The sequence below is a fragment of the Lycium barbarum genome, chromosome 9 (assembly GCF_019175385.1).
Source record: "Lycium barbarum isolate Lr01 chromosome 9, ASM1917538v2, whole genome shotgun sequence".
Classification (NCBI taxonomy): Eukaryota; Viridiplantae; Streptophyta; class Magnoliopsida; order Solanales; family Solanaceae; genus Lycium; species Lycium barbarum.
This window is the reverse complement of record NC_083345.1, coordinates 24,537,487-24,552,404: the sequence shown is the minus strand read 5'-3', so window position 1 is coordinate 24,552,404 and position 14,918 is coordinate 24,537,487. Positions and strand designations below refer to the sequence as shown.

General features: G+C 30.8%; 1 protein-coding gene across 1 annotated transcript; it reads left to right on the top strand.

Moving 5' to 3' along the window:
• Nucleotides 1–10,984: 10,984 nt before the first annotated feature.
• Nucleotides 10,985–14,653, top strand: LOC132610491 (long-chain-alcohol oxidase FAO2-like). The gene is made up of 3 exons (XM_060324806.1): nt 10,985–11,316; nt 12,018–12,290; nt 12,819–14,653. Exons 1-3 carry the CDS (start codon nt 11,119–11,121, stop codon nt 14,571–14,573), a joined length of 2,226 nt encoding a protein of 741 aa, XP_060180789.1. The 5' UTR covers nt 10,985–11,118; the 3' UTR covers nt 14,574–14,653.
• The last annotated feature ends 265 nt before the right edge of the window (nt 14,654–14,918 follow it).

Below are 14,918 nucleotides of genomic sequence, written 5' to 3'. Positions count from 1 at the left end.
AAATGAGTTAATCAAAAAATATTTATTAAAAATTAAAAAATAGATGTTCTTCATGGACCCATATTAAACACCAACCAGTATTAAAAAAAAAAAAAGAGAAGAAAAAAAAAGTAGAACCCACCACATCCAAACTCACGGGGAGAAAAAAGTGGACCCCATATTAACAAAATCAAGAAACATTAAAAAAAAAAAGTGAATCCCATATTAAAAAAAAAAACAATGTTAAAAAAAAAGTGCTTAGAAAATCAAACAATTAAATCAATAATGATGGATTCATTGCCACATGCGTATCAACCCATTAGTGGGAGCAAATGAAATTATTGTACAACAACATACTTAAAATACTTATATATTAAAATAACATAGAATTTAGTTACTTTTTCATTTTTTCCTTACTCTAATAAATGTGAAAAGAGATTAGTGTCATAAAAGAAAAAATAATATTAAATGGAGATCAAATAATTAATAACGTAAATAAATGAAATTATAATTCTAATTAACGTTTCCTTATAAACCGTGTAAAAAATAACATGACAAGTAAAAATGAGTTAAACAAAAAATATTTACTAAAAATTAAAGAATAGAAGTTCTTCATTTAAATAGAAAATCAAATTTCTACTTTGTTTCATTTTAAACATGTAAAATTAATATAATAATTTGAATTAGAATTATCCAAATTAAAATTTGATAAAAAAAATTATATGTATTACTTTACTATTACTACTATATAGAAAAGCCGGTTTATAGAGGCAAGATCGTCGTCCGTATTCGGTCCTACATTTTTATTTAAGGGCAAAAAAATCCTTTGTGGTCCCACCCACTTTTTAATTTAAGGGTAAAAAAATGACGTTTTATATTTTATATTACCAACTCTTCTAAAAGGTAGATAGAAATACTTTATTATATTTCTATTTTTCTACTATATAGAAGTATCGGTTTACCCATGCTTCGTCGTCAGTCACTCTTAAAAAAAAAAAAGGTGGACCCCACCCTCTCCAAACTCATAAAAAAAAAAGGCAACGTCAAAATATTATTACTTTTCTTCAAAATATTTAATTGCTGTATTTGCTATTCCGCCATGTCATTTATTTGTTATGTTTACTAAAATAAATATACTTAAAATTTATATATTTAAAAAATAAGATACAATTTAATTATTTAATTATTTTTATTCTTACTCTAATAAATGTGAAAAGAGATTAATATCAAATGAAGATCAAATAATGAATAAAGTAAATTAGTTAAATTATAATTCTAATTCACGTTTCCTTAAAAACCATGCAAAAGACAACATGACAAGTAAAATGAGATAAACTGAGAATATTAACTAAAAATTAAAAAATAGCATTTTTTCGTTTAAATAGAAAATCAATTTCTACTTTGTTTCGTTTTAAACATGTAAAATTAATTTAATAATTTGAATTAGAATTATCCAAATCAAAATTTGAGAAAAAATAATAAGTATTTTACACCTTTAAATTAATCGAATTAAAATTGAAAGTATCAACTGATGCTTAAATATTGCTATTATTTTATCTCAAAGAGAGAAAAATAGTTTTATTTTAAACGATTCTTCTCTTTTAAAAATTATTAATAAATTTTCGTAGCAAACATGAATATAATAAAGTTTTAGATACGGAGCACAAATTATAATGTTATATTAATCGTATTTTGAACGCAGTGTGTGTGTATATATATATATATATATATATATTATCACTATCTAAACACAACTACATATACATAGATACACTATAATCCGAAATGTTGCGCACGGGCATAGGCCATCTAGTTATTATATATAAGAGAGAAGAGGGTACGAACACTGCACTTTATAATTGTACTGGGAGTAGTATTAATTGTACCATAACCTTGGCCAAATTTCATTGGTCATTGAATTTTTGTGGCTTTTGGACAAACACGTGTGCTGTACATGTGTTTCGCCAAAGCACTTCTATACACATAATTTCCGGTTTTCACACTCACAAAATTCCTTCATTTGCCACGTAAAGTATACACTTTAACCAACTTAATTTTTTTTTATTTCACATGGACATATGTCATATTTTTTAATATTTATTCTCTTTTCATTTATATACGTATACATTTCGATTTTAATTCTCCAATACATTTATTTCCTCTGTGCACTTTTACTTGTTCACTTTTGACTTTTCAAGTTCTTTAAGAATTAATAAATGAAGTACTTCCTCCGTCCCATATTACTTCGTGACATTACTATACTATTTTTTTATCCCACATGGACATATGTCATAGTACTGAATATTTATTCTCTTCTCATGTATACACGTATGCACTTCCCATTTTAATTCTCTGACACATATTTATTTCCTCCGTGCACTTTTACTTGTTCACTTCATCACATTACTATACTACTTTTTTATCCCACGTGGACATATGTCATAGTACTGAATATTTATTCTCTTCTCATGTATACACGTACGCACTTTCCTTTTTAATTCTCCGACATATATTTATTTCCTCCATGCACTTTTACTAGTTCACTTTTGACTTTTCACGTTTTTTAAGAATTAATAAATGAAATACTCCCTCTATCCCATATTACTTGGTCACATTACTAAAAATATATGTCCAAATTACTTGTTCATTTACAAAACCAAGATAAAATTAATTAAATTTCTCCTATCATACCCTCTCCGTCCCATATTACTTGGCCACATTACTAAAAATATATGTCCAACTTACTTGTTCATTTACAAAACAAAGATAAAATTAATTAAATCTTTCTCATCTTACCCTTAGTAATAAATGTTCTTGAAAATAGTCAATTTAAATTAAAATGTATTTATTGAAGATAGATAGGGTTAAGATAGTAAAATATATCTTTTATTTATAATTTTTCAAGGGGCGTGTAAAAAGGAAAGTGACAAGTAATATGGGACGGAGGGAATATATATTTTACCATAATATTCATATTTATTGGTGTAAGTCTCAATAGCCTTGGAAAATTATTTGAAAATGAGTAATTAATGTGAAGGGTAAAATTAATAATAAGAACAAAAATTTCTTTCTCTTAATATGTTAATGTGGACAAGTAAAAGTGAACGGAGGGAGTGACTTTTAGCCCCGTTTTTTCTTTGTCAATACGTTTGAAGAGAGGACGAACAATAGCAATGCAAATTTGTACCAAAAGTTATATATATTGAACACTTTAACCAACTACTTTTTAATCCCACTTGGACATATGTCATAGTACTGAGTATTTATTCTCTTCTCATGTATATACGTATGCACTTCAATTTTAATTTTTCTACACATATTTATTCCCTCCATGCACTTTTACTTGTCCACTTTTAGCTTTTCACGTTCTCTAAGAATTAATAAATGAAGTATATATATTTTATCATAATATCCATATTTATTGTTGTATAGTCTCAATAGCCTTAGAAATTGATTTGAAAATGAGTAATTAATGTGAAGGGTAAAATAAGAAGAAGAAAAATTTCTTTCTCTTGATATGTTAACGTGGACAAGTAAAAGTAACGAGGGAATGGCTTTTATTCCCGTTTTCCTTCTTTGTCAATATTTTACTTATTTTACTCTCCTTTGCATTCTATGATTATTGTTTCTTTATATTTATAAAATGTATTACTTTATATTTTCATTTCGGAATTAAAATTTGGTGATTTATGATATAACATATATCTTTCTAATTTTGATTTCTTTGTAACAATTCTTTTTATCTATAATTGTTAATATAAAAAATTATAATATATTTTTTAAGTAATTTAATAAAAATATTTTATTAGTTTTGCTTTTAAAAAATTCAATATATACAACAATGATTCTTATGTTTGGATATGAACAATTAGTTAATTGAGATTATATTAACCTGTCGGTATACATATAATATATTAAAAATTTTAAAAGAAAAAATTTAGAATCAAAATATTAATTTTCCCTCATATTCTTACTAATTTTCTTTTTCACATCGATGAACAACTTTCATTGTTATGACAATGAGAAAAAGGTCCGACTCTTTCCATTTCAAAGACTTAATTCCATCATATGCTTTTAATTTTAAACTTCATTTTTTAATTATAGCTAAAGTGATGGTACATAAAATATATATTATATATGTAGGAATATATAATAACAATTAAAATATTTTTAAAAGTTATTTTCAAAATACAAAACTTAAAGACTTGCTAATTAAAGTGAATAAACATGTTCGGATGCACAGGCATATATTGCTAGTCCAATACTAATCATCTTAGCTTTTAGTTATCTTAGTTAATTTTTGATTAATAGATAAGTACTTTATAAAACTTCTCTAGTCTTGATTACGTAAAGATGAAGCAGCTGCTATTTTGAGCAAGACGTGAAGATTTTGATTGCTTTTCCACAATTATAACTAAGGTCGTCATCATCTTGATTATTCCCAAAAAACAAAAAACAAAAATATCTGGGAGATACCCTAAAAAATCATTTACCCAACTCTCAAAGGACATAAGAGAGGAATTATCATTTAAAGTTATTAATTACCTCTAAAATGAAAAGTTTAGGTCGGGTCCTCAAAAATTAATAAGAACCATTGACGAGATTTGTGATCTAGAATGTCATAATTGTATTTATTGAGCTTAACAAGTGGACGAAATAAACTTCATTTTATTGCGTTTAATTTCAACCATGGAAAAACGATAGTATTCCTAACTAGGACTTTTGCTAGAGGTGATGACATGACATCTTTTCCATCGACTGAAAAAAGAAAATTAAAATATTAATTAACTCATACATTATACTCCCTCCGTCAAGTTTTACTTGTTCTGTACTGACTTGACACACCTCTTAAGGAGCCATAAATAAAATGACAATTTTATCATATCATCCCTAATTATTACTAAGTCATTTAATGATTGAAATCAATGAAACATATTTAAAAGTTTTGCATCCACTAATAATTCATTTGAAGTTTTCAGCCCAATAATTCAGGATAAAACAAGTATGGAATGGTAAATTATCTCTTGATTTTTCAAACTGAACAAGTAAAAATAGACATATATTTTAATATAGAGGACAAGTAAAAATGAACAGAGGGGATATACATTAGTTTAGCGGGTATTAACTACTATACTTCAACATCACATCAAAGTATAAAATTCTATGATCAAGGAAATTTGAGTATCAAGGTTTAGAGATTAGAGACTAGTTTTACTAGTGAAATGGTGTCAAACATCTTGATACTTCTCAATATTGAGCGATGGGAAAATTTTCGTTGTGTTAGTTTAGCGATGGGAAAATTTTCGTTGTGTTAGTTTACAACAATGATACGTGGTCTTTTGCTTGACACAACAAACGGCAATGTTCTCGAGTTTTAAAAGGCTTGAGCATGATTGCGTGAGGCGAGGCGTTTTGTTAACCGGACGAAGCGTAAAATTTGAAGTACACGTAAACTTCATGAATATTTAGCTTTTAATATTCTATAATTTAATAAAATTAATATGTAAATAACAAAAGAATAAAAAATACATTGATTTTTTTAAAAAAAAAACAACAAAATTATATATATATATATATATTTGGAAGCTTTTGTATTTACTTGGAAAAGTGAAAAGCGTAAAGATGCATTATACCTAAACATCACTATGATGGAACATACTTAAAGTTGTAAGAATGATATTCTAGTTCTTAATAAATTAAAAAATAAAAATGAGTATAATATAAAGTTATTATTTGAAAACCTAAAACTAGAAAACAAATATAAAATACTCATTATAATACAAATAGAATGTTTTTCGGAATAGAGACTTCAAAACAATATCTAAACTAGATTGATATCAAAGGATATTCTAAAACCAAGAACTAATTAACTTGGATGAATAAATAGAAGTGAAAAAAAAAACTTGACGAAAATAAAACTTAAAGAAGAAACCTGCAATCGTGAAGGTCGTGTTGGGCTAAAACGGCTCAAAGATACTCTTAACATGATATGATATTATTCGCTTTGGGCCAAGCCCGCACGGTTTTCTCCAAAAGACCTCACATCATTAAGAGTATCCAACTCCTTATAAGTAGCTCATTTTTCTTTCCAGCTACCAATGTGGTACTTTATTCGCACACCCAACAATCTCCCCCTTGAACTAAGTTCCACGTGGCTCATTATCATACCACGGGTCAGAGATTCAACATGTCTGTGTGCCACCCGCACTGTCAGAGTATTTACGGTCACCGAAGTCCAAAGGCTGTGAATGCGTCTTCAAAGCTATGGGTAAAGGTCGTAAACCGGCCCATAGACGGCTAAAGGCACTAAGTCGGGCCCCACGCCACACTCCACCATCTTCATACCCGTCCCGTCAAATCATTGGCTCTGATACCAGTTGTTGGGCTAAACGGTCCAAAGATACTCTTAACATGATGTGATATTGTCCGTTTTGGGCCAAGCCCGCACGGTTTTCTCCAAAAGGCCTCACATCATTAAGAGTATCCAACTCCTTATAAGTAACTCATTTTTCTTTCCAGCTACCAATGTGGTACTTTGTTCGCACACCCAACAATGATTGTAGTAAATTAACATTTTATATAAGAAAAAAGTTAAATTATGAGAACCAGTTCTTCCAAACCAAAAATCATCCCCTGTCCCACCCATCCACCCTTGTGTGTCAACCCTTTTTTTTTTTGGCTATCATTGTGCGTCGAATTATCATTATGAAATTGCCATCTCTCTTCCCCACTCTCCTTTCCAAGACCAAAAGTTGCAATGCTAACAAGATAAACATATATAGCCAAACTTGTTCTTGAAATGGCAAAACAATATTGCGTGAGAGGAATGTACAATTTCCAAATTTCACTTTCACAATATACTCCATTCGTTCACTTTTACTTGTCCACTATATTAAAAATAAAATTTCACTTTTATTTGTCCACTTTAGTATATCAAGAAAAATATAACAGTTTTTTTTTTTTTCTGTTTAATAGTTGGTGATAGTTTAGATTGAAAACACAAACACTTGATAGTTCAGGTATGAAACTAAAAAAAAGGTAATATTGAGGTGTGTTTTTGATCATTATATCTAAAATCTATTGTGAACAAGTAAAAATGCACTGAGGGACTACAATGCCTTGAGTTCGCTTGAAACTAAAAGTTGTGTTTCGTTCTCTACTTTCACGTCAAGCTTTTCTTAAAAAGCATAGACTATACGTATAAATAGATTAGAAACTCATGCCTTTCTTGACATAAAGTGGTATCTTTATTTACCATATATTTACCATTATTACTTAAAGTATTTTATTAGTACTAATTAAAATTGTAATCCACGTTCTAATAACCTCGCTTATTTCCAGGTACTTTATGATATTGTCTAAGTACTAACCAAAATTCGTAAAGTGCTATAGCATATGTTCGACATTATTTATGAGAAGGCTTTGCGTGATTTGACTCGAATTAAATTATACATCCGTATATTAATTATCTATTACAGCTTTGTTTGGGTGGTGTATTAATTATTATTATTTTATTGTATTGCTATTTTAAATACGATGTGTATTTGATAGTTATTTGAATTTTATTATTTTATGTTATTGTTAAATGTATTATCAAGTAACAATGAAAAACTAATTTTATGTTAACAATTGAACTTGTGTGATGAGATCGTTATCATATATTTCTGTTTAACTCCTTCCTTTTACGGTTTTACCTTTTTTTTTTTTTAGTTTCCACCCGGCATTCGGTACCCGCATTGAAGCCCAACTATATCCGAAATCGCTTTGGATAGAGCCTTTTCTGGGGGAAGCGCTCCCTACCAAAGATTTTTCATGACACCTTATTTTGTCTTCATCATAGTTTAAGTTCCTCCCCCTTAGTACTATTCCTCTACTTCTTATCACTGACTAGTTTTTCAAGTTCCGAATTGCTTATTAAAAAGTTGTTAATATTATTTGTTTTTGATACTTTCATAATTAGGAGTTGCATGTATTTAGAGATTTAATAACTATATTTACAGAGTCTATATAATTGGTGATAAGTAGAAAAAAGAAGTCACTTAAATTATTTTCATTAGTAATTGTTGATATCTAATATTTACGATATTCAAGGGCATTACAATAAACTCAAAGTTATTATACAATACGGCACAACCAAATCAAACAATAAAAATATCATTAAACCATCGCAATACAATATATTCAAACATTTTATCTATAATACAATACAATACGACATAGTATAAAGCAATACACTACGCAATGATAACAAGCATCCAACAAGTTTGAATGGTTTTGCTAGATATTGTTTCATACTCCTTATTATATTGTATTGTGTATTGTGATGAATATATACATTGTCCGGATAAATTCTATCGTTTTCCATCCTGAAATAATGTCATGCACCAACAATTTGAAGAATAAACTTACAATATTACATAAAAAGTATGATATGAGAAAGTTTTTATAGAAAATGATAGGGTAAAAAGTAAAATAAAATTATTAAATACTATACATAAGTAAGCAAGATGGGAGAAAAGCATAAGGTAACGACGCGATCACACCAAATTAGTCGTTACATAAAATGATTTTTTCATCGTTACATAACATGTTATACAACGAATTTAACAATACAATAAAAAATAATTACAATCAAAATAAACATTATATTTAAAGTAAGAATAGGATATAGTACAACACAAGAAGTAATAACCGTCCAAAATAGGTAGATATTTTTCTATTTTTTTATACGACAGAGACGTATCATGAATATTTTTCGAGGTATTTTCATTCTTACTCGAACTCTATCTGTCTTTTTCCAATCGAACAAAAATAGTGTTAAAATTTTGTATTGGTTCTACATCTTTTCGTTTGAGAGAAACGTTTCATCATTTTAACGTGAAAGACAGATTACAAGTTTTTATTACTCTAATTTCTTAAAATGAAAATAATTTATTTTTCCCATTCTAAGATTCTATAATTTTTACTTTTTTTTTTTTTTGTACGGTAGGTGTTGTGTCGTTACGTAGTTAGATGAAAAATTAAGCAAACAAAAGTAGTAAGCACTAATGATGTATACTTATCTCTTAAATTGAACATATAAGTTATAAGTAATAGTGTAGTAGGGATCCCAAGCCTATATGAAACTAAGTAGGCGTTTGGCCATAGATCCATAGATATCAAAAACAAATTCATTTTTTTTTTTTGAATTTTTGAAGTTGGAGTTGTGTTTGGCTATAGTTTTTGAAATTGTAGTTTTTGGTGAAATGTAATTGTAAAAAAGTGAAAAAAGTGAATTTTTTTTGAAAAACAAGTTTTTTGAGTTTTTGGTATTCTGGAATACAACTTCAAGTTGTATTCGGAATATTTATGGCCAAACGCCCAAAAGTGAAAAAAGTGAAAAAAAAAATCCGGAAAAAAATGAATAATTTTTATGGCCAAACGGCACCTAAATTATCAACCACATAATTTCGAACGTCAAATCCAAATATAATTCTAATTCTAAACTTAGAGAAAAAATGTCTCTTTTCCACAGCAGACACTATCACATGCGTAGGGATCTAGTAGCTCAGTTGGTTAGCTACCTGAACTTTCATCTTATTGGTGAGGATTCGAATCCCCACGTTGTAATCCCCTTCCCCTAATAATAATAATAATAATAATAATAATAATAATAATAATAAAAAGACACTATCACATGCATTAATCAGTAAATCACGAGTCGGAACAAATAAAAATTATGTGAGTTTGCCGTTGCTGGTTTTTTTACTTCTAATTTTGTCCTAATGGTATTCTTGGTCTACTTGTATTTTTGCTTGAAAACGTTTTATTTTTCATTTAACGTGAAAGAGTAATTGTAGGATAAGGAAAAAAGAATTTACTCGCAATTGATAATTACATTAACATAGTAAATGAATGACATGTGTTTGAACGTAGAGTTTTATAACCTAATTATGGTTAACTAATCATATTTCACATCAAACACTGATGCTGAGTAATTATTTTCATACCCAGTGTCAAATTTACCTAATTTGATGTTGTTGTGTAGTTCAAAATAACAAAAGAAAAATACTATCTATTTTATCTCATGTAACGATATTATTACTCGTCGGGCAGTCAAATTAAGTTTTTTCTTTGATTACAACTTTTCAATAGAGGTGTCAATATGAGCCGGCCCAGCCCAGCCCAATCCAACCCTAAAGGGTCAAAGAATTAAATGGGTTAGGACGGGCTGACTCTTTTAATTGAAAGACCTGCAAAATGGCATCTCAACCCAACCTTAAGTGGGCTGCGGGCTAGGACGGGCCAGCCCTTTAACTTTTTTCGTCTTTCGAAATAACATTTTATAAGTAATTTTTGGTACTATTTGAACATCAAACTTTTGCAATATGAAATAGAATCTTGTACCACTCATTCTTGCGCAAATTTATATCATAGAAGGAAAAAAAATTAAGAGAATAAATATAAATTATTATTTTTGATCACAAATTCAGATCACGTTCAAAAGAAATTAAACATAATATAAATTCTAAGACTAAAAAGTATTACTCTAGTTTCTAATTTACAACCCAGTAGTAAGTACATTCTTTTTTTCTCATTACTTTTTATCTTTTTGTTTAATTTACTTATATTTTTTTTAAAATTAATTAATTAATTATTCTTTTCTGGTCTCAAGGGCTGACCTCAGCCCAACCCTTGAAGTCGATGGGCCAAGAGAGGCTACGCTTTTGAGCCTCAATTCTATATGGCCAAAGAAATTCTAGCTTAATCCTACTCAAATAAAGAGTTAGATTGAGTCGACCTCGCAAATCAAGCCTATATTGATAGCTCTTTTGATAGCTTAAAAGAGAACAGGAGGAGTAAGCGAAAACAGGAGGAGTAAGCACTATAGCTAGATATCTTATACTAGTACTATTTTTAATATAATTAATAGTCTAGTAGGAAAGGGTCCCAAGCCTATAGATTAATCAAATTATCGACCACAAGATTTTGGTACGTCAAAACCAATGATAATTCTAATCTGGCTTCCGACTAATATTTATAATATATATCCTTTTCAGCTCAAACATTATCACAGATACACATAAGTCAGAAACTAGAAAAGGAGCGACTATTAATACAACAAAGCTGAGCTAGTCTTGTTTGTGAGTAATAACAAAGATGAATGGAAAACAGTATCATTCTTCATTGAAAGGAGGAAGAATTAGAAGTCCCTATAGCCATGGCTTCTCTTCTTCTCAAATCCAAACTATTTCTTCCTTTTGTGAAACTCTCATTCCACCACTCCCACCTAGCAATGACAAGGCTCTTGATTCCTTCTTTACTTCTTCTGGCTCTCATCCTCCACTCCCCAATGAGGTAAATTCTCTCTTTTCCCATGTTTTTTAAAACTTGACCTCCTTTTTTTAATAATCGTAGTGTCCGAGCCAAATTTATGTCTGTCTGGACTAATTTTACAGGATAGCTACTACCTTCCACGCAGGGTGGAGCTAAGTGGGTGGAAGGGTCATCCGAATACTTTTGAGCGAAAAATTACACTGTACTATATATAAGATTAAAATTAATTTCTATGTATATATAATATATGTTGAATCTCCTCACTTCCTTCGTGTTTTTAATTCTTTATATTTTGAACCCTTTTTAATGAAATCTTGATTCTGCCACCGCTTCCACCAATAGCAGGTAGCAGGTAATTCTGTCCACCGATACCTTATGGTTATCTTCTTACTTCGTTCGCTACTAGGCCACGCTCTAGGGGCTAAACTTGACCCCTTTTTCCAAACAAGATTTTTCTTTTGTATGATGGTCTTTTTCTGCTTCTTGAAAAGACCCTTTTTGCAAACAAAATTCTTCTTTTAATATAAAGATGGTCTTTTTTTTTTTTTTTTTGTTGTTGTTATAAAGCCTTGTTCTTTGTTATCTTCCACTATTGTTTTGAGCTTTTTTTTTTTTCTTAATAAAGCATGGGTTTTTGTCTCTTTGATATCTTCTACTATTGGACTGAGTGTATTTTTTTTGTCTTTTCTGTTGATATTCTGTTTTGATTGGTTGGTGAATAGGTTGCAGAACTACTAGTGAAGAGGAGCAAGCCAAAGGCATTATTCATAATAAAGATAGTTGTGTTTTTGTTATCAACAAGATTAGGGACTCTTCTACTTTGTGGTAAAATTTGCTTGGATAGGAGATGGCCCTTTGTTCACAACTTTTCTGAATTATCCTTAAAGCATAGAGAAACTCTTCTGCAAAGATGGTCCAGAGAAAGTTTTCTCATTCCACTGAGAATTACTTTCGTATCGATCAAAATTATGTGTTTCTTCATATTCTTCTCTTGGGTAATGCTCCTCTCTGGCCTACATAATTACTCCTATTATACAAGTTTATAAAGTATGTTTAGTATCAGATCATGCTCATCATACTTTTTTTTTTTTTTTTAATATAATACCCCCTCCATTTCAATTAATTGCCGTGTTTCTCTTTTACACGCCCCTTAAGAAAACATTAATTAGGAGGGTTTTAAACTATTTTACCCTTATTTATGTCTTAAGATATAGTCTCTCTTCATTGAATATTTACTGTCTATGTGCCATCTCCGTAACAATTACTATTAAGGATAAAATGGGAAAAAATAATTAATTTTGTCTTGAACTTCTAAAATGAGACAACTATTTTTAGAAATCACGACAAACAACGAAGCGAGTACTTGAAATTATTTGGCACTAGGAAAGAAAGAGTGTCTAAAAAGGATAAAATTAGTGATAAGCCTCAATTATTGGACTTGTTGTTGTTCATGAATGCATTATTGAATTTTTTATAATATATTGGAACTATTCTTGACTTTGGATAGTTGTTGGTATGGACAGACTGATGAAAATTGTAAAAATCCAACATGGGAAGCAATTGGCTATCATCCAGAGACAAGAGAGACCCCATGTGAAAACAATAAAGAAAGACCACTTGATAAAGGGATTGTGGAAACCATAAATGAGAGTGATGAAACTTTCAAAGAGTCATTAGCCAAGAAAGGTCTACCTCTTATTGAGGACACAAAAGACAACACCTTTAGGATTAAATGTGATGTTGTGATTGTTGGTTCTGGATGTGGAGGAGGTGTTGCAGCTGGACTCCTTGCAAAATCAGGTCACAAAGTCGTCGTGCTCGAAAAAGGTCATTACTTTGTACCAGAAGATTATTCTGGTCTTGAAGGTCCTTCATTGAATGAACTATATGAGTCAGGTGCAATGCTTAGTACTCTTGATGGAGAGGTAATGGTTACAGCTGGAAAAACAGTTGGTGGTGGATCTGCTGTAAACTGGTCTGCATCTATTAAAACTCCAAATGATGTTCTCAATGACTGGTCTGCGAATCACAAGATTTCATGGTTTGGAACTTCTGAATATCAGTCTGCTATGGATGCAGTATGCAAACGGATTGGTGTAACAGAGAATTGCTCTGGGGAAGGATTTCAGAACCAAGTATTACGAAAAGGGTGTGAAAATCTTGGTTTGAAAGTGGAGAAAATACCAAGAAATTGTTCGGAGAATCATTATTGTGGTTCTTGTGGTTATGGTTGTAAAACAGGAGACAAGAAAGGGACTGATTCCACTTGGCTTGTTGATGCTGTTAATGCAGGCGCCGTTATCTTGACTGGATGCACTGCAGAAAGGTTCATACTGGAAGATAACATGGACGGGAAGATGAGAAAAAGATGCTTTGGGGTAATTGCTAATACTGAAAGCAAGCAGATCACTAAGAAGCTACATATTGAAGCTCGAACCACGATTTCTTCCTGTGGATCTCTCTTCACACCTCCCTTACTGATTTCCAGTGGACTGCAGAACAAGAACATCGGGACAAACCTCCATCTCCACCCTGTTCTTTTGGCGTGGGGATACTTCCCTGAATCCATGTCTGAAATCAAAGGGAAAAATTATGAGGGAGGAATAATGACATCCCTTCATAAGATGGTACCTGAAGAAACTAATGCACAGGCCATAATAGAAGCTTCAGCTCTAGGACCTGCTAGTTTCGCCAGCTTTTTTCCATGGACTTCTGGGCAGGATATGAAGGAGATGATGACAAAGTACTCGCGAACAGTCACTCTGTTAGCCTTGATAAGAGATCAAGGTTCAGGAGAAGTAAAGAAGGCAGGGAGGATAAAATACAGATTGGACGGAATTGATAAAGAGAATATCAAAGCTGGTTTAAGAAGGGCATTGAGGATACTGATTGCAGCAGGAGCTGTTGAAGTGGGAACATATCGAAGCGATGGACAGAAATTAAGTTGTAAAGGGATCAAGAATGACGAGTTAGAAGAGTTTCTGGATACAGTTGGAGCTCCTGGAGGGGCAAGTTCTAAAGGAGAACACTGGGCAATTTATGCCTCTGCACATCAAATGGGAAGCTGTAGGATGGGGACAAATGAGGAAGACGGAGCAGTGGATGAAAATGGCGAATGTTGGGAAGCAAAAGGCTTGTATGTATGCGATGGAAGTGTGCTTCCTACTGCAGTTGGTGTCAATCCGATGATCACTATACAGTCCACTGCTTATTGCATTGCCAAGAGAATAGCAGAGGCACTGCACAATGAAAAGCTAGATTCAGACATATGTAAATGAAATAAATGTGTATTTCGTACCTCAGAATAATTCTGTAAACTTACCTCGAAAATAAAAGTTACCATTTCCATTTCAATCAACTAGTCTCTCGGCACGTGCGTTGCGCGTGTACCCTTTTTCTAAGATTACAAAAGCTTTGAGAACACCACATAAAAACATGTCGGACTTGAGTGATGGTACATCTTGTTGCATACTTCTCTAATAAATCAAAGAACTTAATGAAATATTTGACCCGATGGAAGAATCCATTAAATATTTAGTTTTTTTTTTCTATCCATGAAGAAATTACTAAAAGAAATACTTATTTTATTTTTCAAAATTGAGAATCTTCTAATTGGTTAATTA

What these genes read in the sequence shown, in the direction of transcription:
- LOC132610491 (XM_060324806.1), top strand. Translation starts at nt 11,119, where the DNA reads ATGAATGGAAAACAGTATCATTCTTCATTGAAAGGAGGAAGAATTAGA. An exon ending in ATCCTCCACTCCCCAATGAG is followed by an intron (nt 11,317 to 12,017) that starts GTAAATTCTCTC and finishes GTTGGTGAATAG; the next exon opens with GTTGCAGAACTACTAGTGAA. An exon ending in TCTTCATATTCTTCTCTTGG is followed by an intron (nt 12,291 to 12,818) that starts GTAATGCTCCTC and finishes TGGTATGGACAG; the next exon opens with ACTGATGAAAATTGTAAAAA.